The sequence below is a fragment of the Acanthopagrus latus genome, chromosome 16, assembly GCF_904848185.1.
Source record: "Acanthopagrus latus isolate v.2019 chromosome 16, fAcaLat1.1, whole genome shotgun sequence".
Lineage (NCBI taxonomy): Eukaryota > Metazoa > Chordata > Actinopteri > Spariformes > Sparidae > Acanthopagrus > Acanthopagrus latus.
The window spans coordinates 2,752,952-2,774,692 of record NC_051054.1 but is presented as its reverse complement, the minus strand read 5'-3'; the positions used below and the strand labels follow the sequence as shown (position 1 = coordinate 2,774,692).

At 40.0% G+C, this 21,741-nt stretch overlaps 3 protein-coding genes across 20 annotated transcripts in view; 2 read left to right on the top strand and 1 right to left on the bottom strand.

Annotated features, from left to right (window-relative positions):
• LOC119004800 (activator of 90 kDa heat shock protein ATPase homolog 1-like) overlaps window positions 1–21,741 on the bottom strand; it is a 76,574-nt gene that overhangs the window by 6,742 nt on the left and 48,091 nt on the right. For 7 of the 14 annotated variants that reach the window (XM_037072022.1, XM_037072019.1, XM_037072020.1 and 4 more), the window contains one exon: window positions 2,662–2,738. In XM_037072022.1, coding sequence (XP_036927917.1) covers window positions 2,662–2,738 — 77 coding nt within the window. Of the gene's footprint in view, window positions 1–307; window positions 783–2,656; window positions 2,739–3,220; window positions 4,308–4,914; window positions 4,967–5,138; window positions 5,241–5,404; window positions 5,534–5,698; window positions 5,791–6,008; window positions 6,127–6,221; window positions 6,305–6,577; window positions 6,769–8,172; window positions 8,477–21,741 lie in introns of those variants that run through there. The other 7 variants (XM_037072030.1, XM_037072031.1, XM_037072025.1 and 4 more) reach the window with 7 other exon arrangements.
• LOC119004804 (dr1-associated corepressor) lies at window positions 126–3,667 on the top strand. 3 transcript variants are annotated; one of them, XM_037072044.1, is made up of 6 exons: window positions 126–280; window positions 875–947; window positions 1,517–1,610; window positions 1,690–1,806; window positions 1,926–2,025; window positions 2,679–3,667. In XM_037072044.1, the coding sequence occupies exons 1-6, from the start codon at window positions 254–256 to the stop codon at window positions 2,703–2,705; spliced, it is 438 nt and encodes a 145-aa protein (XP_036927939.1). In that variant the 5' UTR covers window positions 126–253; the 3' UTR covers window positions 2,706–3,667. The 3 variants fall into 3 exon arrangements, with proteins under 3 accessions (XP_036927939.1, XP_036927940.1, XP_036927938.1); XM_037072045.1 differs by having other exon boundaries at window positions 126–295; window positions 1,732–1,806; XM_037072043.1 differs by having other exon boundaries at window positions 126–295.
• On the top strand, window positions 13,111–19,554 carry cdca4 (cell division cycle associated 4). 3 transcript variants are annotated; one of them, XM_037072035.1, is made up of 3 exons: window positions 13,114–13,269; window positions 16,435–16,572; window positions 16,915–19,554. In XM_037072035.1, exon 3 carries the CDS (start codon window positions 16,924–16,926, stop codon window positions 17,854–17,856), a length of 933 nt encoding a protein of 310 aa, XP_036927930.1. In that variant the 5' UTR covers window positions 13,114–13,269; window positions 16,435–16,572; window positions 16,915–16,923; the 3' UTR covers window positions 17,857–19,554. The 3 variants fall into 3 exon arrangements, with proteins under 3 accessions (XP_036927928.1, XP_036927930.1, XP_036927929.1); XM_037072033.1 differs by lacking the exon at window positions 16,435–16,572 and having other exon boundaries at window positions 13,111–13,269; XM_037072034.1 differs by lacking the exon at window positions 13,114–13,269 and having other exon boundaries at window positions 13,278–16,572.

Sequence of the window (21,741 nt, the reverse complement as noted above, 5' to 3'; positions counted from 1 at the left end):
AAACTCATTTGATTTGATGATTTTTACAATTATTTTCCGAGAATTTATTTATTTAGCAAAGAGGAAATTGCGGGGGTCATGACGTCATTATTGGGGTCAAGGGGTGTTGCCTTCAGGTGCGTCGGTGTGTTTTTTTTTTCCTCCATTAGTTTTTCAGGTCAGTCCCTGCTGAAGGTAAACAAATGGACTCAGCGGCGCTTTGCGGTAAAATCATGAACAATGTGATCGATCCGCGCGGATTAAAGCGAGGAAGATGCCCGGACAGAAGAGAAGATATAATGTACGGTTCCCTCCGGTGAGTTTTCACCTTAGTTTGCGGTGTTAAAGCTGTTAAATGGCGGATAAAACACGCTAGCAGTTAGCTTAGCTGCGTCCAGGTAGCATGGAGTGTTGGGAGCTCCTGCTGCTTTCAGGGGCTGTCGGAAATCTGATACATTGCGACTATGAACCATAATTCTCAGGGATTAAACCCGGGATATTCTACAACACAGGTGTTGATGTTACAATATATAGTACATCTGAAGGTCTGCACATCAACGTTTAGATTCAACAGAAGAAAAGAGAACTGGAAAGTAAATGACAACGATCAGCAGCACAATAAACAGAGTCAGACATAAGTTATGATACTTTTGATGAAGGATGTCAAACGCTATCAAATAAAGAGAACCCGTTAATAAAACAGCAGACACTTCAACTAATGTCTGAGGTTGTTTATGATTATTTAAAAGTGTTCACATGTTGCTTTCATGGCCTCAGAACTCGGAAGCACTAGTTTACGAGCAGCACTTGAAGGCAGCAGCTACACATGTCTGTATATGTATGTGATTTCTCTGAAAGTTGAAAGTCTCTCCTAATCTTTTGTTTTTCTTTGCAGAGTCGCATCAAGAAGATCATGCAGAAGGATGCAGAGGTGGGGAGGATCGCGATGGCGGTTCCTGTGATCATCTGTATCCTTTTTATCTGATTACTGAGCTCATAAATGTCGACTACAGGAAGTGTTTCTGCTTTTATTTCACATTTCATCCAACTGTTTTTGTAGCAGTCCTATTCCCTGTTTTCATGCAGGTCCCCCTGAAGGGCTCCTGAGCATGCTGGGAGTTGTAGTCCGTTCAATATGGCCACAATCATACTCTTGAAAATAGTTTTTTGTGAGGATGTTTTATGTTTAAACATTTTAGAAATCATGTTTTTTTTATTACTGTTTTGGTGTTGTCATCACTGGAAACTTATTCACGATGGAAGTGAAATGTTTCAGATATCCAGTCCTACATTTAACCATTCTGATTCCTTCCAAAACCTCAAAGTACACACTCTTTCTCCTCACAACTGGATGGATTTCTTTCAGGTTTTGCATCAATAAAAAGCTGCAACAATAAATAATAGAAGATCAATGCAATCTGTTTTCTGCTGGTATCTTGGAGGAAAGTGTCAAATATAGATGGAGAGTGACTGTATTTCATTAAAGGACTGTGGAGATTAAAGTGTGACATATAAAGTCCTGAACTGCAGCGATCAGCTCGGGCTCTGGAGATGTTCCTGAAGTGTCTGCTGACTAAAACCTGTCTGATAACTCAGTCGAAGCTCAGCACAGTTGTGTCTGTTGCTCACATGTAAGTAAGGCTGATGTTCCCAACTCTCGTTGTGTTTAAGTGACATGTAAAGTTAAAATGATGTTGTGTTGCTGTGAAGGAAGCAGTGCATCGAGTCTGAGAAGCTCTTCGACTTCCTCAGAGACCTGGTGGAGCGAGCAACGTCTACAGCAAGCCAGAAGGACAACAGAGGCGTCAGTATGTGGCCGCTATACAGGTGGAAACATCTCAGTTATCTCTCGGCAGTATAATATTTACATCATCCTCAGTTGTTCTCTTCAATCAGTGAGGCAAAGTTGTTCTGAAACACAATATTTTCATCTGCGTTCTCTCCAGGAAGAGACAGCTCGACATTTCCGTAAAGAAACCGGCTGAGGTGGTAGAAAAGGCGCCACGATCGAGCCTCGACTCCCTCGACAACGACTCCGTCTCCAGCGTACGTATGATCATCTTTTTGTTTCAACACTCAGTTTTTGTTTGCATAGGTGATCATGTCTTTGTTGTGTATTTTACGTAGACTCCAGTGGGTGGCGTCGTTGTACTGGAGTGCATTATATTGAAATTTGTTTCTCTGGGGTGGACAAAATAATAAAAACACCTCTGAAATCATGCAAACCAGTTCGAGACCACCTCAATTCTAAACACATCTTTAGATTATTGCCTCTTTAAAAATGAACATTATAACTTTCTTGTGGTGGCAGAGTTGTATTTGATCACAGATCGAACATGTACACCTTATAAACGGGTCAAGTGAATTAAAAAGAGAGATGCTGTTGCTCAGTGGCACTCCAGCAGCAGCTGTTTGTGTTGGTAATTGGACCCTTAAGTAAGGGGAAGTGACAATAGCGGCGCCGTGAGGCTGTAATGTTCATTACACTCCAGAAATCGTGTTAGCGGCCTGTGGAGACGTTACTATTCTTGTATTCTGACCTCAAGTGGAGTAAAAAATGTTTGTCTGGTGCTGCCAGAAGACAAAACATATAATTTGACAAAGCTGTGGAGGGAGAAGTAAACAAGCAGCTTTTATAAAAGATGTTGAACATTGTAGTCATTATATCTTAATTAACCTCACTTGCTTTGTTCTTCCAGGAGTCGGAGCTGTACATCTGCTTCTGACAGCGAACCCTCAACCAGCGGCTGCAGCTGATGCTGTGAATCAAGAGCAGCGTCGTTATTTCAGCACGTCACTTTTGTTTACACGTTTATCTTTATTTAATCTGTGCAAGTTGTTTAGGGAGAAAAAAAACATTTGAGTTGTGTCATATTTTAGACCTTTGCCTGTTTATATACAGCATTTTCTTTTGTTGTTAAGCTTTTTGTTTTGTAGTCGTGAACTGAAAATAAATGTGATGTTAAGCTCTGGATAAATAATGTCACAAATCTGAAATCTAACAGCACAAACCTTTAAAACCAACATAAGTGCTTTTGTATTTGCTAGAGAGTGGCCTGTGTTGCTGTTTTGAGCATTTAAATTTTAAAGCACTTGTAAATTAATGTTTTAAAGATAGTAAGCTATATGAAATGTGATCAAAACTGTATATAAAAGTTTGTTTCAACTTTCTGTGATTGACCGATTTAATGTGGAGGAAGTCGAACTATGTGCTCACATAAATAAAAACAAATCAACAGCGTACAGGGATTTGGTTTTATTCCAACCAACTCATCTTTTTACATCGTGAAAGGATGAAATGATGAATAAATAGATGCACTTTTTTTTTGTTCTGAAAACTTTTTTTTTTTGTACTGGAAATACACATTATGAAGCCAAATATAGCAAAACATCTCTGAAGTTGCTACGCTAGCTACCTGCTTAAAGGAGTCGAAACTGTTTCCGTGTTCCAACATCGACAGACATTTTTGCGTTCCTGCTTGAAGGTCCGAGCTGAGTGTGAAATCAGGTCTCAGTGAAACAACTGAAGGTTCAGTACGGTTTAGCTCTAAGTGACAGAATTCAAGAGTAAAGTTCAGATCCAGTAGTCATTCGTCTCTCCGACAGTTTGAAATGAAACATGCATCGTGGCTGAAAGCGTCTTCACTACAGTTACAGTTCAACAGAGTAAAATAAGTAAAAAAAAAAACAAAACAAAAATCATTTTCAAATCAACATTGTTTTTCCTCAAATCAAACAAAACAAACATTTATTTTAACTCTTGCAGTAATTACATATTTATATACGTGGAGGCCAATTTTTCTCAAGTGGTTCGATACGTTGTTTTACGCTATTCAATCCTTTTATCCCCCCATCCAGAGTCCCAAAGGCACGGTCCGTTACGCTCCTCTGAACAAATGACCCAAATACTGACAGGGAGAGAAATCATCTAGATTTAAATATGTTCAGAAATTAAAACATTTACACGAACACGCACACACACACACACACACACACACACGGGTGACAGATCGGCCTTCACCTCGTTGGTCTCTTTCGTTAACTCGTGCTATGGAGTTTACAGCTGGGACTTCTTGTGCCGGACAGGTTGAAGGACAAGTTTCTTTTAAAAATTCATAACAGAAATGAAAACAGTACTATGGGTACGCTGTGTCTTCAGTAGAGTCGCGCTCCGTAGCCAAAAGTCTGTTTAATAGCCTCGAAGTAGTATCTTTTCCAGCCCTCTTTCGTCCGCTCCTCCTCGTTGTCCGGGACGCCTCGACACTCCACCTTCAGCTCCGTCTCGCTGCTCCGGTCGAAGAACGTCAGCGTAATCGTTGAGTAATGCTCTGAGGAGCAGAAAGATGACGACATGTTAAACTTCAGCAGGTATAAAATACGCCCGATCACTCGACGTATGAGTAAGAGGGAACCCTCTGTTTGACCAGAAACTGCTGCCATGAGGTTCTCACTGCGGTGACAGAAACAATTATTTTATCATCGTAATTCACACCTATCCAAACTCAAAAAATACAATAAAACTTACCAAAAACAACATTTAGTCTTTTCACACACCAACTCCACTCATAATATAAAAACACTCAATTCACCAAGATAGAAGTGACAATACCAGTAGAGGAGCATGATGGAGGGTGGATATCAGCAATATCTTAATACGTTAATTTACAATTAAACAAGAGAGTTGGTGAGTGAAGATGGTAAAGATGATGAAAAGATAAGATGATAAAATGACTGTTTTTGTAAATGGACACTGGTGGATTTGCCGTGAGTGACATAGCAGCCATTTATACTAAATAAAATGTTACAGCAAAAATATTTCTTGGTACAAAAACTGATCAAGCTCATTGTGTTTGAATAAATAAATCTACAGTTTTAGTCCAAATTATGTTTTTGAAAATGTCTCTTTAAAACATAAAGATATGTAAATCAACATACCGCAGGGCCAGTTGTTATACCTCCACTTCATAACTATTTTCTCATCAGGTATCTGGTGGAGAGAAGAGACACTGTTTAAGATTCAATCCACGTTCATAGAGAAGTTAATGTGGGAGAGCACAACAAATCACACATACAAAAACTTTTAACGAAGCATTAATGATACAAATGTGATTACATTCCACATTAATTCATGGTTTAAACTTGTTGAGTTTGAGTCTTACCAGTTCTGTGAATTCACCGAAAACGTTTCCGTCTAGCAGACGAAACTTTCCGCCTCTCTCTCCGTCCACTGTGGCCGGAGCGTGTGTGAACGCCTGAACCATCTGCAGATTTATAAAACACGGATATTCGTCAGATCAGGTCGATTCTCCATAACGCGACTGTTACATTTATTTTAGTTGACTCGTTCTTTCAGCTGTTAATGCCGCTGAGAACAAAGTGAACATCAGCTGAAACCTGATACAGCAGATGAACAGGTGAAGCTCACCTCCTGGTTGAGGAAGACCCTGTAGAGATCAGCCGGAGAGGTGAGGAACTTTTCCCTCATGCTGAATTTGCAGGTGGGGATCTTGACGCCGGTGTTGACTGGAACAGATGTGCTGCTTGAGGATGAAATCTGTTCCACACAACAAGAACAAAAGATCTGGTGAGGGAAGATCTGCTGCAAGCAAAACACTGACGCTTCATTAACTATGCTCCTGTTACAGTAAATAATTTAGGGACAAGAGCTCTGTGTGAAAAAGTAATCTGGAACTGTTTGTAGGTAGTTCTGAGCACTAACGTGAGATTTATCCTGCTTGGCTTTGGACTGTGATGTGGACTGAAGCTTGGCCACACCGTTGGCTGTAGGCAGGATCATTCCCTGTGTGAACTCTGCAATAAGATGAAACAAGATTTAGTTTAAAACCAACTTTTCTTCATGTTCAGTGAATTATTTGGGTTCTCTAGTTCTTGTCACTTTTCATCAGCACTTGAGAACTTTTGAGACTGATAATTGATGTTGTGTTGTGAGTTTTGGTGGTAAATTGAACCCGAATGTCTCAGTTTGGATCTCTGATTGTTTCTTTAAGATTTTGACTAATTTCACTCACCTGTTTTTAAGAATCCAACGTAGCTCCCCAGGGCTTCACGGATTTTCTCTGCTCCTTTTGTCCTCATCAGTGTGGTCAGCGGCGTCTCCGGTTCATCTTTATTCAACGATACTGAGATCTGGACAAAGATCAGAAGACGGAGATCAACACACTGTTTCTAACACGACTCAGTCGGTTAGAATCATTATACTCAAGGTCTGTGGAGAAACTTACATCAAGATCCTCCATGTCGTTCTCGTCAGACAGGTTTGGAACTTCAATTGATCCTTTATATTTGATTCCTGCTTTTGACGTCCCTGGTAGAATAAACAGAGTCCAGATGTCAGCACAGGTTCAAAGCCACTTCATTCCAATTTCTTTTCAATATTGTGACAAAAGAAAACCTTTTTTTGATCAGCTCATGAGTTACTGTCTTGTACTAACTTCTATTTTAAGAAGTATTTGAGAGATATGGGTGATTGGGTTTGTTTACTGACTGTTTCCTCTGTATTCATTCAGCAGTGATAGCAGCAAAGTTTTACACAAATATATTCAACCAGAATCAACAGTAGCCTTAGTCTCAGACTCACCGGTCCAAGTAGCTTTCAGGTTCCATTCGTAAAAGAAAATAAGTTTCCCTTTGCGGTTGTTAATCGAGGCTTCTCCTTCCACCTTGCTGACTTCTGTCACCTCGCAGCTCCCCTCATCATTCTCAACGCTTATCCCGAGGATCAGTGATTTTAATTTGTCTGATGACCAGTTTGTTGCGTCTCGTTCAGTCCTGAAACAAACAGAGCACAGCAATGTGAGAGCTGACAGCAAATGGCCAACTTATCTTCAAGATGGAATCAGAATGTAGCGATTTGCAAAAGTGATAGTCGTACAGGAGACATACACCAACAAGCGACGGACATTTTGCTGTAATGCAGCAGTGTCAAGTGTGATCATTAACAACTAATGGCTCTCTACAAATCACTCAACTCTTTAATTCAGCTTCACACAAAATGATAATGGATCGCTTTTCCCTTGACCACAAACTACTGAGAGAGACTCTGTGGGGGGAAATCTCTTTTAATCTTGTTTTACATGCCTACATTCTTTGAAAGAAAACCTATGTTTTTGCATTTAGTGTGATTTACATACAATAGCATGTGTTGTTCAATGCTGCTGCGGTTTTGTATTAATTTCAATTGTGGCGTAAATATCAGAAACTTCCAACTTTCCTGATACCGGACATCAATTCTGCCTGTACATGTCAGAGTTACATTAACTTGGTTTAAACATGAATGAGTATTTAGAGTCACGTTTTCCTTCAATTCACTACAACTAACAAGTATCACACACACTACAGAAAACTCCAGAAATATGCACTTTAAGGCTAATGTAATTACTGGGTGGTCTGTAGTTTACCAAACTGTCATTCTTTGCATTTACTGACGGCTAACATGTAAGGTTGAAATCACAAAAACTGCATTGTAGGAAAGCTAATCATGACACAAGACTGTGTAGAGACTGTGCATCTTGACTAAACTCTTCAGATGTGTCAGGTGGAGATAAACATTTCTGAGCTGAATTATGTCGTCACAGAAGTGAATCAGGTTACCCTTAAAAACAGCATACAGTTCAGTAGGATATACAGTGAGTGTATTACCAGCATTTCGAGCTGATAACGAGAGAGCAGCACCAGTAAGGATGTTAAAATCAGGCTCTATTAAAAATATTTTGAGCTAGCAGTTACAAGCTATAACATAAGCACGGCTGTCACTTTTATAATTAGGCTATTTCAGGTTTAGTAACAGGTGCTGAGGACTAAAATAACCATAAGACGACAATTTACAGTATGTTATAAACACGTGTATTGTAAGCAGACACACTAAGGCTAGGCTAACAACCTCATTGCATTCATTTGAAGCTACAGTAGCGTTAGCTAGCTACAGGCTAAGCTAACTTCAAAGCGATCACAGGGTTAACTTGGCTTCATCCACCAAATGTGATAATTTACTGTTATATTAGTCATTATTTTACACTCTGTGGTATTCATGGATAGTATCTTTATATAAACAGGCCTGTATAGATGACCAAATCCCACAAAAATCAGCTGTAGCTTTATAGGAATACGAGCCGAATGTGTAATGTTAGCATTAGCGTGCTAGCTAGCAGTCAGTGTCCTTTATTAAAGTCTCACCAGTGCCAGTTGTTGACATTTGTCGCATCGGCTCTCTCCTCTACAATCCAACGAGGGTCCCCTTCTCCCCACTTGGCCATTTGTCCAGTTGGATGATTTTAAACGTGTTGGTGTTGTGAGCAGAGAGCGAGCGGACTCGTTTGCCGGTGAGTGTCCGGTGCACGTTGCTTCTAGAAGCCTCTGGCTGCGCTGCCTTTATCCGCCGCGCACAGAAATTGCTGGAAACGGAACTTTGTGGAACGAGGTAAAAATGTCCCCCCGGAAGTTAATTCGTGAAGACTACTTCCGCGTCGAAGAAGGACCTCTGGAGGGAGAGACAAGTCGATAACAAATACTCAGACAGAATTGTGTCCTTTATCAGCTACATGTCCACTTTGTTGTTTGTGTCCGTGATGCGTTCAAAGGTAGTATGCCTAATTCTATGAGGCTAATGCTAATTTGATTAACTGGCTTAGTCGAAATGACATGCAAAGCTTAAGCTATTAATCAGTCAGTTAGTCCATTAACAGACAAGGAATCTGCAACTATAAATCTGGTCCCAGCTTCAGAAAATTAGGGGGTTTAACAGCTTGTTTCTGAGTTTTTAATCATTATATGCTAATAACTACTGGGTTTTTGACTTTTGGACTTCTGACGTCCTCCCAACAGACCTTTTTAACACTTTTCCAACATTTAATAATCAAATTGAATGATCGTCTGCTTAGCAGCATTGCATTTCTGGCTTCTGATTTTCTAGTATCAATGTTTTTATGTTTTTATTTATAATTTGCACTAATATAGAGTTGCATCTCAATTTCGTTGGACATTGTACAATGACAATAAAGATCTATCTGTCTATCTATCTATCTTCTTCTGGGCTCAGTGGCTGTGCTAATACAGGTGACTTGTAGTTTACCAGCTTCTTCGGTTGTTGCAGTCTCACCTGACCAGCTGGTTGCTACTTTACTTGAGTTATACTTTCTCCTACAGACTCTTTTCACGGCAGACATTTTTAACCAGTCACAAAACAACCCTTGTCTCCACCCCTTCGTTTCCAGTGTTCATGCCGAGCAGTAGTGGTGTAGGGCAAAGTCTGAACTGAGGTTCTGACAGAGGCACACTACAAACCAAGAGAAAACAAATTGCTTCTAGTAGCTGAGGTTTCTGTAGCTAACTAGTGAGGTAGCTCACATTTTATTGTTATTACAGATATGTGCATGACAGTCCTGCATTTCCATGTATTTCTATGTTAGATTTCCCCCCTTTGATGGCAAATGTTGCCCAATTTGATATAAAATCCAGCAGCAAAGTCGCTTTCATGGGGACATTTCAACAACTACACCTTGTTACTCTCCTCTGAGGGTCAAAGAGGAAACGTGGGGGTTCAAATCAGAAATGGGATTTAGTTAGTGACTTGTCTTAGCAGCATAAGCATCAGTGAGAGACATTTTGTTAAGGATGGCTCAGTTCCAGGACAGTGAACCAGCATGCAGAACACCAGGACCCTGGAACCAGCTCGACTACATGAAGTGCAACCTGTAGTTTTTGGATTATAAGTCAGGCTGTGTTGAAGGGTTTTCAGATATTGGGAAAAGGAACAACATCAACTTGTCTAACTTCATATTGAGCTGAGACTCTGAGCTCGAATGAGCTGAGCTGGCAATGCAAACACTTGTTTTACATCTTGTCAGCCACTTTCATTAACTGCGTGAATTTTAACAACATCCACCAGGTTTGGCGTGAGGAGTAATTATTGTCCTGATCCCATCAATCAGATCTAATCAGCCGTCTTTTGATTCAAGACTGATCTTCCCAAAAAATGTTCAAATATGTCTTGAGGTTTCTGAAATACACCGTTAATAGGAAGGCAGATTAGACTAATTACCACGAGTGAAAACAAAAACATCCATGGCAGAGGTAATAAGCATCAGCAGGGCGGATAATTACTCATGATTACACCTCGCTGATTCAAAGGGTGTTACATGTGGTAGTCATGGCATTAGAGAGAAAAACAACACGACTGAAGAAACTAAACTTGGCTGCTAAATATGAGTGATGTGCAAATGAGAAAATTCAGGAAAATAAGATTGAGCTTGAGCTTTAAAACCCAAATAGAAGTGAACACGCATGATTTAAAGACCTTGTTGACATCTGATGTTTAAACCAACAACAAACTAAATTTTGTCAAATTACATTTACACAGTCTTAATTATGTTTTCTTATTTTCTGTGATTTGTGATCAGCACTTGTATTCAGAGTCCCACCCAAAAAGCTCCATCTCTGCATTCATCTCCTTATTTCAACAACATTAAAATACGCCAAATGTTTAATCAGTAACGAAAAACCTTTCTGTAAATGTGTGTCAGTACAAACAGGAGACAATTAGGTGAAATTCAGAAATATTATACATAATTTACAAGTCAGGTTGACAAATAGGTATTTTTTACAGACTGTTAACTAAAAAAATGTTGTAACCAGTTTCTTCACAGAGAAACTGAGTCTGAAACTTTCAGGTCTTCAGCATTTACTCTGCCTGCATTCTGTCCACACACCTCCGTTCACAAGAACTCCTGGATTAAGAGAGTAATTCAAAATGTGTCCTAAATAGGTGGAAGTGCTCCGTCCAGAGAGATGAAATATTTGTCCACTGTTCTCTCCAAGGCAATAAAATTAGTCTTTGTAAGACACACCAGCAAATGCACATCTGTCAATTCGCTTTATATCAAAAACAGCAAGACAGATCAGTGCGCTAGTATCAAGTGCATAACACAAGATTATAATATTCTTGGACTAGAATGAATGAAATGTCAGTGCAGTTAACTCTGATTTATGTAATGATGGATCATTGTATTGTGTATTAAGATGCAGTAGAATGTAAACTGTATGTCTTCTAATGAAGCTGTGACGGTGATAATGCTAAAGTACCAATAGAACAACATTAAAATAGTCTATTACAAGTAAATGTCCTTCAGAAATATTATCAGAAAAATGCACTTTTTAGTATTAAAGGTGTTAGAAGGATTGAACTGTCGTCGCTGCTCTTCCCCTCCAAAGGATCATGTGGAGAGGATTATATGAGTATATGTTTGTATTTTTTGTGAATCACTGGAACATTTTGATCTCTTTGGGCTCTGAACAGTTATTCAAATTAAACATTTTGTGGAGAAATGCTGAAAGCTCGACATCTGGAAGAAGACATGGGCCCCCGTCTTGACACTGCTTGTTGTCTGTGGCCACAAACCTTCTCTTAGAAAACACTCCGACCAAATCAGGTTTGTGTGACCGAGCTGCTCTGTTCCCACTACTGATCTTCTGTCCACATAGACAGATTAAAAATAACAGTAAACAACCAGAACGCCAGGCAGATCATTACTGTGTTTCAAACTAGGGCACAAAACCAAAACTGAGTGATCTAAAGTAAAACATCATGCCACACACTGACATGTCTGCTGTGTTCCCTCTGTAGCATGTAGCCACGCTAAATTACACACCGTGCTACCGACGTGTTCTGCTCTGTTTAAGATCGGCGGTCATGCCTCTGCAAATGTAGGTGAAGTACGCAGTGCTACAGTAAACATCGGCATCTACAGATTGAAATTAAACTGTTGTAAAGGTCCTGGTGATGAGTTGAGAATGAGACTCAAAAAATCAACTTTTCGTACAAATAGGACCTTTAAATTGATCCACAATGCCAAACTGAGTGAATAACACATGAAAACAGATGATGTTTCAATCCACTGTGGTTTCAATCATTCATGCTGCAGGTCTGATCGTCAGATAAGTGATTGATCGGGCTACGTTTCTCCAAACATTGTCGTTTTTCGTAACCCCGATAGCTAGCATCGCGAAGACAAAAAGGCCTTCCCTCATTTAAAATGAATGGGAGGAAATGCATTCATGCCACACTGAACGCAGATGATGCATCATATGTAAAGTTTATCGTACGTCTTTTAAAGCTGCTACAAGACGCATACACATTAAACAACATCAACTTTAAGTGCTATGATTTATACAACGTGCATGAGTTGGAATCCGACCTGGTGACAAACGAGGCAACTCCAAGTGCCTCACAGGGGCATAAAATTACATTAAAAGACATTAAAACAAGTTAAGGAAATAGGAAAGTAAGCTGAAATATAAGCGAAAAGGTCTTCAGCGTTGGAGTTGGAGCGGACCTGCAGTTTGTTGCAGTTTGTTCCAGATACGTGTTTCATAATAACTGACCTACATACATATTTATGTTTTCTTTCTGTTATTTAAATCTTTTTTTTAGTATTTTTAAGTCTACTAGTTTTAATGCCCCTTGTATGTCTGTCTATCTGCTACTGTCACAAGTGAATTTGCCTGATGTGGAACGTCTAAAGTCCAAAGTTATAGTTAGTTAGAATAAGTACAATAATTAAATAGAAAAATACAATTTCCTCCCTGATGATCTAGTTTGTGAATATTTAGGTCACACAGATGCATCAGAATTAAACTGAAACTGTTTCATAACCAGTTTAAAGTTAAAGCTTGTATGTAGGATGTTTAATGAAAGAAGAAACTATAAAATATAAACCATTCAGATCAATGAAGTGGAGTATAAAGTACAACATGTTAGTGGAGTTTAACAATGGAAATTCTCAAATGAAGTAAAAGTACCTCAAAATTAGGTAATTATGTTTTATATTCAGAAGAATAATCCAAATAACCCCTCCACCACTAATAATTTGTGTTTATTTTGATTAAATAGTCCAGGAACCTAAAAAAATGTAAAATACAGAGCAAATAATGCACAATAACTTCTTTAACCTTTTATGTTTGCTTGTTGTTCTCGATGCCAACGACAGGCTTTTCACTTTGTTTGTGACATTAGAGCATTAAAAGCAGTCAAAAAAAAGAGAAAACAGCAGAGGAGAAATGATTAGAGAGGAATCCCAGGCATATGGCTGGCTTTTGTCGGCTCCCCTCCCCCTCCCTCCCTTCCTTCCCTCCTGCCGTCCGCTCCGCAGCAGCAGCAGGACAGAGGTAGTTCAGTTTTTGAAGCCGTGGCATGAATGATCTCATCTGAACCTGATCTCCGCTTTCCCTGCCGTCGATCCTATGACCGAGACGGGAATAAAATAACACAAACACGAGGTGAGTACGGCGACCCCGCAAACCACCCGTCGATAGTCGTGTTAACAGTCTACCACAGGGTGAGCGTTTGTTGTTTTTTTTTTAGGAACTTAACAGCCCAGCCGCGGCGGAAAAAAAACTCTTGTTTTTGGGGCTAGAAAGGAGGAAGGACCGCGGAGGATGTGTGGGTGGGCGCTTTTTTGGCTAATTAGCTTGCTAGCATTCATTTCTTTTCGTGTGTGTGTGTCCTTAAAACAAAATAAATAAGCTAAATAAGGCCACGCTGAGGCGATCGGCAAACGTTTTGTTACCATCGTTTCTTTTTTTCCTCCCCCGTTTCACTGAACATCTTAGCACAGTTAGCTTAGCGGGGCTGCTCTCCATAAGCGTAAAGTCAAGATCCGTAGCATAGCTAGCTAGCCGGCTAGCTGTTAGCTACTAGCGCAAAATGGCCTCATTGTCGCTCGGTAGCTCTGATGCTGAAAAGACAAAGCATGCGGCAGTCACGGCCAGCGGCTCCCCGCCGCTCTCTCCGGCGGCCGCAGGGCCTCGAAACAGGCGGCTGATGGCGGTTACGTGACATTTTTGATGGAGATACTGTAAAAATGAACGCCGCCGTGTTTAAAGTTTATTTATTAATTGAGCACGGCGTGCTGTGAAAGTGCTGGTTTCAGTGTGCAGTGGGGGATGGGGGCATGCTAGCAGCCATTGACGTAAAGCGAGCCTGCATTTTGTTTGGCTTCTGGCTCCTAGCATAATACAACAGCTCTGTTTTTTAATAATAATACACTTATGTTTTGATATAACACTGTGGTGTACGTGTGCATTACTGTGTAATACTAGCAGTATTAGCCTAATTTCAATGAGGTGATTTTTTTTTTTTTAGTTTGCACTTGATTACTCATTTCCTGATTTCTGCTAGACAAGTTTTTGAATATCATACAAGTGTGTCAGCATTTTCTTGTGAAGTCTTGTCATGTAAGCGTGACTAACTTAACTGTAAAGGATATGAATTAACAGGAGTGTGTGTGTGTGTGTGTAAGTGTGATTTTGATTGAATTAGTTAATCCTAGTTGATAATGAAGCATCTATAGCAGACAAAATATGTCTTAAAATTAATGTTAGTTAAAAGTTATGCACAGTAGCACAGTTATGATGCACAAGGATGTTTATAATGTTTACATAGAAAAAAAAAATCCACCATAGGCAGTAATTTTGGGGTGTCAGTGCTTTGCAATTGAGGAATTTCTATGCGCATGTCAAATTTTAGGTAGCCTAATAGATCGGGGAAATTATTGTAGCACCATTTGAGTTATTTATATTATATTATATATGCATGCACACTGTTTCTTTGCGTTTGCTGTGTGACTCAGTTTGTCTGCTACAGGTGCAACATCAGAATAATCAGGTATAAACAATTTCCAGTCTGTTGTAGGCCTTTTTTTACAATCAGGAAATTATATAAATCAAATATCGGACATTGCTTTTTTGTAGATTTAGTAGTTTCCTTGAGATTTAACCCCAAAATGCTATAACCTATAGGGTGTACAGAAACCACTTTTATCTATATACCTGTCATGTCCACAACTGTTTTTTAATTCTCTGTGCAGTGTGCTTTCTCTCAGGTTGTAGGTCTCCCTGGTTGTATATCTCATTTCCTATTTGAACGTTTACACACTGTTGTTTTTCCTTCAGGGAGATAGTGCTCTCTAGTGTCTCTTGTTTAACAGGGGCCAGCACAAACGCACCAAACACAAGAAGACAACACATGTCTATAATTGTTTTCTCACCCTTTTTGTATTTTTAGATCGCCGGGTACCTTCATAAATGACTTTTATTTTTTTTCCTATTCTGTCCACTGTCAGGAAATGTTCTGTATTCAAGCGAGGACTCAGCCATTGAGTGTACATTAGATCCACTTCCTTGTTTTTTTTTTGTATGGGTTGTAACTTTTTTACAACACGGTGCTAATTCCAGATAATCCATCTAATCAATCACGGGAGGATGGTAGCTGTAATGTAATCCCTTTTTCTCGTTTTATGTCAGGTTCATTTGTATGTGTAAAGAAGCACAGTACCTCCCTCTATTGAACTGAAGACGAGTTTGCAATCATTTCCTGAATTAGAAAAATCATACAATTGTTTGATTACATGTTTGATTATATGTTGATCAAATGTAAAATGTTACATTTTTGTCATCCCTGTTTTTGGCTGCAAAAATCTTGCGACAATGTCTTAATTGTAAAATAGTATGTGTTTTCCACAGATCATAGGGCTTTAGTGAGTTTTTGTCTGGCATCCTGAGGTGAATATTTAAAGAAAACAACACTTCTTTGTTGGTATGGAGATGAATTCTGAGAATAACCGCAGAAAAGTGGGACGTTTTCTTTGTAAAATTAACAACTTTCTGTTGTTTTTTGTGTTCTGTAAACCTTGAAAATCCAACATGTATCAGTACTGTTTTCATTGTACCCCCTTGGTTTTACTTTTTGTGATTATTTTATAAAGAATGTATCACAAATAGAAAAATTGGAGCAAGTGGAATCATTCATCCAAACGCCCTGCCCGCAGGTTTTTACACAGAGGACACAGCCGGACACTGCAAACTATTTTTCTGTCTGATGGAAAATTAAATGCCACAGGCTGCAGTTCAGAGCTCAGTCTCCTATTTACTTGCATCCCGTTTATTTTGGGGAGTCAGAGGGCCTTAAATGTTGGCAGGACTGTTGTTTTGTTCCTCTAAGACATCTGTGTACTCCAAACGGTGTGTAATAAGGAAGTTGACTCTTATTTTTCTTCCCCTCCCTCAGTGAAGAGAAAGTGAAAATCTTGTTCTACTAGTTTTTGAAGCGTGTCGTGTGTAGCCCTGGAAACCTGATATCCCTTGTAAATATTAGTGGATCATGGTGGTATGTTCTATTGTGAATATTGTGAATGTTATTTTCCACATTTCTATCACTTTTACCCCTTAAAAGCACCTTATTGATTAGGATATTTTCTTGATCACAGGTGGCAGTGGGAAAGAATATAAGTGCACTGATCATGTAACTTGAGTGCTGTTTTTGTTTTCTGACAAAGGTCTCTCTAGTCTGTGCTTACTTTGATGCAGCGTCGGCTTTTAGTTGGTAACCATGCTATTTTCGGTGGCTCAGTGGTCTGTTAAAAGTGTGGTTGTTCCGCCCAGCAGGAGTCTTGCCTCTGACTGGCCTAAAATGGGCAGAAATGGTGCTGAACAAAAGCTGCTTGTCGCTCGTACAAAAGTACTTGAAGCGTTGCAGCCGGGACCAAGCTGCATTGCTATTGCCTGTGCCTCTCAACAGGAAAGGTATAGCAAACTTTAAGAAAAAGACTACAACAAACAATTTACTGTTTACTGTAGTTCATACAGAGTTAAAACCTGTAGAGTTTATTGATAAAGTCACAGCTGCTGTTGAGCAGATTGTAGCCCTAGCTCCCTCATGTCCACACACAAATACTACGTCACATAGCCTCACCACATCACACATTTACATAATTAATTACATGGCACTTATTCTTTTCACTTTGATCTTAGCTAGTGACATTCAAGCATTTTGTGTGTTTGTCAGAGTGATCAATTAGTTGATGTTCAGATACGTGTCGCTGTTGGATATCTGACTGTGTTTCTGTCTCCTCACCATCACCACAGAGAGACATCATGTTCCCGAAGGGCACCAAGCGCAAGTTCTCAGACTCCGCGGAGGAGCCGGTCTCCAGCAGTGACCAGGGCCCTTCAGCAGCTTCATCAGCGGCAGCTGTGGCGGCTCGGACGCTGTCGTCCTCTTACAGCCTGCAAAGGCAGTCGCTGCTTGACATGTCGCTGATCAAGCTGCAGCTCTGCCACATGTTGGTGGAGCCAAACCTGTGCCGCTCAGTGCTCATCGCTAACACGGTGCGGCAGATCCAGGAGGAGATGACCCAGGACGGCACCTGGCAGATAATGACCCAGGCCCTGGCAGCTGCACAGTGTCCCGCAGACCGCCTGGTGGCTACCGAGGTGCTGTGCCGGCAGACAGACGCGGCAGCTCAGGCTGGGCAGAGCCCGAAGCCCTTCTCAGTGGTTGGTCTGGAGGAAGGCTACCACGCCGAGGAGGTGGTGATGGAGGGAGATGTCGAGACCGAGGTCACCATGTCCACTTTGTCGCCCGTCTCCCCCCAGATGTCCTCTGCTTCTTACCTGGCAGGTCCTTTCGGTATGGGACCGTGCTGGGAGGAAGAAGAGGAAGAAGGTGAGTGCGAGGAGGATGAAGACGAGGACAGCGAGGAGTGTGTGTCAGAGGGAGAGGAGGCAGACCGGGACCACCTGAGCGCAGACTCCAGGACAGGGGAGCAGGTTTTTGGGACTTTTGAGATCAAGCACCCAGCGCCGCCCCCTGACCCTGCCCTCGAAGAACTGTTTTCAGACGTGGACCCGTCCTACTATGACCTCGATACGGTGCTGACAGGCATGCAGAGCGCCCCAAAGATGGGGCCTTACGATCTGCTAGAGAGCCTTTCCTCCCACGGGCCGACCACCCTGAGCTCCAGCTCGAGCTGCAGGTCAGACCTGAATGAACTGGACCACATCATGGAGATCATAGTGGGATCCTGAAACTCAGAACATTCCTTTGGCCTGTACTGATCCCTCAGACTCTTTCCAGACTATGCACAGTACACATGTGCATGTTCTGTATGTGGTATTGTTACACATGGAGATTGTTGGAGGTTTTGGGACAAGGTGGGAAATTAACAGCAAGCCAGGTAGATTTTGGGATCGGCTGTTAGAGGTGTAGTTAGTCCGCTCTAACCACCGCTTAGGCAAGTCGGCAGCTGCTGTTGGGACCTTTCATCGTTTATTCAAAAAAATGTAATTGGCAACGAACAGTGAGGGTGAAATTTAATGAATTTTGGGATTCACAAGCCTTCGCAGCCTTGTGGGCAAAGCGGTTAGTTTCCTACTTTGTTGATGAAATCCAAAACGTGACAATATCTGTGAGAAGGCAAAGATAATTACCTATACCATGATGCATTCTTATTTACGTACTTTCCATGTTTACGTCTGTCATACATTCTGTCATACTAGCTCCGTCTGGTCGTACTTTCTGCCATTTTGTCCATCTCTATTTATTGTTACATGGACTGAGGAACAATTCATCACACTACATGCATCAGAAAACCAGAACAAATTGTAAATCCAAATCTATGAATCAATGCATATTTTCCTAAAGATTTGAGCAATTATGAATGGAATATATGTATATGTACGTATGTGTATATAGAAATATATTTTTTGCATTATACAGCTGGGGGATTTTGCAAGTATCATTTGATATTATTTTTATTTTTCCCTCCCAGGCGGTTTTTAAGATTTTAATGTAGCCAGACTCGAGACAGTGTCTTCCCATGGTTTGGTATAACAAGTCGACTGTAACAGGTGTCAGGGCTGGCATTGTCACACTTTATAGGCGCTGTTCTTTCATTTTCTTAAAGCTTTATGCAGGACAGGGAAATTACTACCGGGTTAAGTTTTGACTGTTTCTGGTAAGTTAACAGTACCCAGAGTAAGTTTCCTGCCCTGCTTTACATACAGATCTAATAACAATAATAATAACAGCTTTTTTTCCTGAAGCATTTGGAGAAACCACGGGGTGATAACTGCATCAAGAAGCCATATTTCTTTCTCTCATTTGTTCATACTACAAATGAAGAATTCTGTGTGTTAACCCAACCTAATTTATTGTTGTTTTATTTATTGTATTTATTATATCTAGGTACAGACACGCCACATTGACTTCAAATCGACCACGAGGCCTGATGAAATTATATTTATCCAAATTTCGCCCTCCGTTTTTGAATGCAGTACCTATTTATTCCTCACATTTAAAAAAAAAAAACAAAAAACTATTATTAGTAATAATAAAAAAACCGGGTTACTATTCAAGTCACTATGCAGCTCTGTCATAACGTGTTTCAAAATGATTGTATACGACTCAAATGTCCTTTAATTCCTTTTATGCAAACAGTTGCCTTTCTCCTAAAGATGTGGAAAAATCAAATGCATTTTTCAAAATTGTTCCTTACGATGAAGAGATTAACTCAGGCAAACAAAATGTATTGACAAAAATACAGTATTACGACACGCTTAATACCTTACCACAACACTCCTGAAGGATGTCACTCTGGTCTGAATGGGAGCTAGAACTTCAAAGACTAATTACCGTTGTAAAATGTATGCATTTTTTTATATTAAGGAAAAAAACATTGTAGCATCTTTGTAAATATTTTTTATAATAAAAGGTGCAACTATTGACTGTGTGGAGTTTATTGGATCACTTGATTGATGATTTCCTATGAAGGTTTAAAAAAATGCTTTTATCATAAACCTGTACTGATGTCTGCGTTTTGGTGACATGGTAAGTATATATTTATTCTTTTTGGGCACCAGTGGACCAAGTTAACGTGATGCTCCACAAACAAACTTTTACTTCTGGCAGTTCTGAGAGTCTCAGTGCTCATTTTAATGTGACTTGCTGCTTTGCTCGTGTCTTTGATAAACCACATCTACCCAACAGTGACATTTCAGGCTTACTGAACTTACTTACATTGATTTTAGATGAGGGAGATGTATAGCCTTTTCTACCTGGAGGTTATTTTAAACAATTAGTTTTATACTCCAAATTTTGGCATCTCTATCATGTCAGGGACTTTTTATAGATTGCAAGCAGCAGGATCAGTTCCAAATACACTACTGTGACTGGTTTATCACAATAAAGTAAAATATCTCCCACTCTGAGCTCTGTGGCAAAGAGGAATAATGATGGTTTTGGTCCTTTAATGGAATTTGTTCACATTGACCACAAATAAAATATCATCAGCCTCAACTTTAAATGTGGTTTTGAGAAGAGATTGTTCAGATGCAAATGTGATCCAAAGACCAAAGAGTCTCTTAACTGGCCAAATATAGATATTTACAATCTTGATACAAAATAATTATTAAAACGTGCGCGTATGTCATTTCTGCCACTAGGATTCCTTCAATTAAAATTGAACAAAAGCTGTAAGAAGCAAGGGATTATGGGAGTTGTTGTACTCACTGTTACACAACCACCATTGCTGTTTTTTTTATGATATGTTCACCAACTTTCCTGGAAGTTACAATGACAGGACCAAATGAAAAGGCAAAATTACCTTTATTAAAAGGATTTTTCAGGGTTTCAGTATTGTTGAAAATGTTTCACTGTCTGAATTTGACGCATTCGGTGCTGCAACTGAGTTAACAACTTGCATAATGTGTCCTAAAAATGCATTTCACTTGGCAGCCGTCAAAATCAGATCGATCCCGAAGGTTAGACACGTTGTTAAAGGGCACTGCGACACCACTGAGAGGGTCTGAGTTTCTGTGAGTAGGTTTTCATTTGCAGAAATGCTGTAAGTGACTCAGCTGCAGTTTGGCTGCAGCAGGACCTTTGCCCTCACGCGCTCTCACATGATAAAGTTGGACTGTGAGATTCTGTGTCAGATATGCAGAGAGAGTTTCAGTGGCTTCAGCAGAACAGGGCGATGGTCTGTTTGCAGATCAGGACTTGGAATACAGCTAACCTGTTATATTAATATTATTAAGTCTTGCCTGAATTGTTTACTTCTCATTCAGAGCTCCAGAGAGTTACAGTTAATGTGCAGTTGTTTGGTTGCAATATATTAAACTTTTTAGCAACCAAATAATAAAAAATCATCATTGTTCTAATAAAAAAATAGGAAAACTGAGCTCAAATGTTTAAGAGTGAATTCTACTCTTCAGTTTAGAGACACTTAATCATATTCCTTAACATGCAACACTTAAATAAAAACCTCAAAGTTGTGTCTACATCTGTCACAAGGTATTTATATGCAAACGTCTGGCTTACTCTGCCTTTTGGTTTGACTCGGTTTGGTTTGCCTATAGTTAAAGATTAATGGCTTCTCTGTGACTCAGCAAATAGGCCGCCTGAGGAAAAAGCAAGTCTTTGGAGAAAGAGACTATTGTGTCTTCAGAAGCAGCAACACAGAAACAGTAAAACACAGCAAATGAGACGCACTAAACATCAAGTTTACACCATGTGATGTTAAACAGAGCGGGTGTTTTTTTTTTTTCCACTTCTAACACGTCTAGAAGAAATCACTCCAACCTTCAATATCATGTAAAAGCTACTGTTGTTATACTGTACTACATGTTGTTGTCTGCTGTCAGACGACTGCTCCCTGCTTTACAAAACGTGAGCGGGTTATAAAGCACAACCAGGCCACAGGTCTCATGCTGCCTTCAGGTGCTTCCTATAAAACTTAAGATCTGGAGTCAAGACCACCTCTTCTTCTGTCCAACCCAACAGCTGAGTATTTGTCTACGACCATTAAACGTCCTACAATCAAAAACACGCCATCAACTAAAACGCCTACATGAACAAAGGTTATAATTTACTAACTACATCTTTTAGTTTTTTCTGTATATTGGATCTTTTGG

What these genes read in the sequence shown, in the direction of transcription:
- LOC119004804 (XM_037072043.1), top strand. Translation starts at nt 254, where the DNA reads ATGCCCGGACAGAAGAGAAGATATAATGTACGGTTCCCTCCG. An exon ending in GTTGTGTCTGTTGCTCACAT is followed by an intron (nt 1,611 to 1,689) that starts GTAAGTAAGGCT and finishes GTTGCTGTGAAG; the next exon opens with GAAGCAGTGCATCGAGTCTG. An exon ending in ACAACGACTCCGTCTCCAGC is followed by an intron (nt 2,026 to 2,678) that starts GTACGTATGATC and finishes TTGTTCTTCCAG; the next exon opens with GAGTCGGAGCTGTACATCTG.
- cdca4 (XM_037072033.1), top strand. Translation starts at nt 16,924, where the DNA reads ATGTTCCCGAAGGGCACCAAGCGCAAGTTCTCAGACTCCGCGGAGGAG.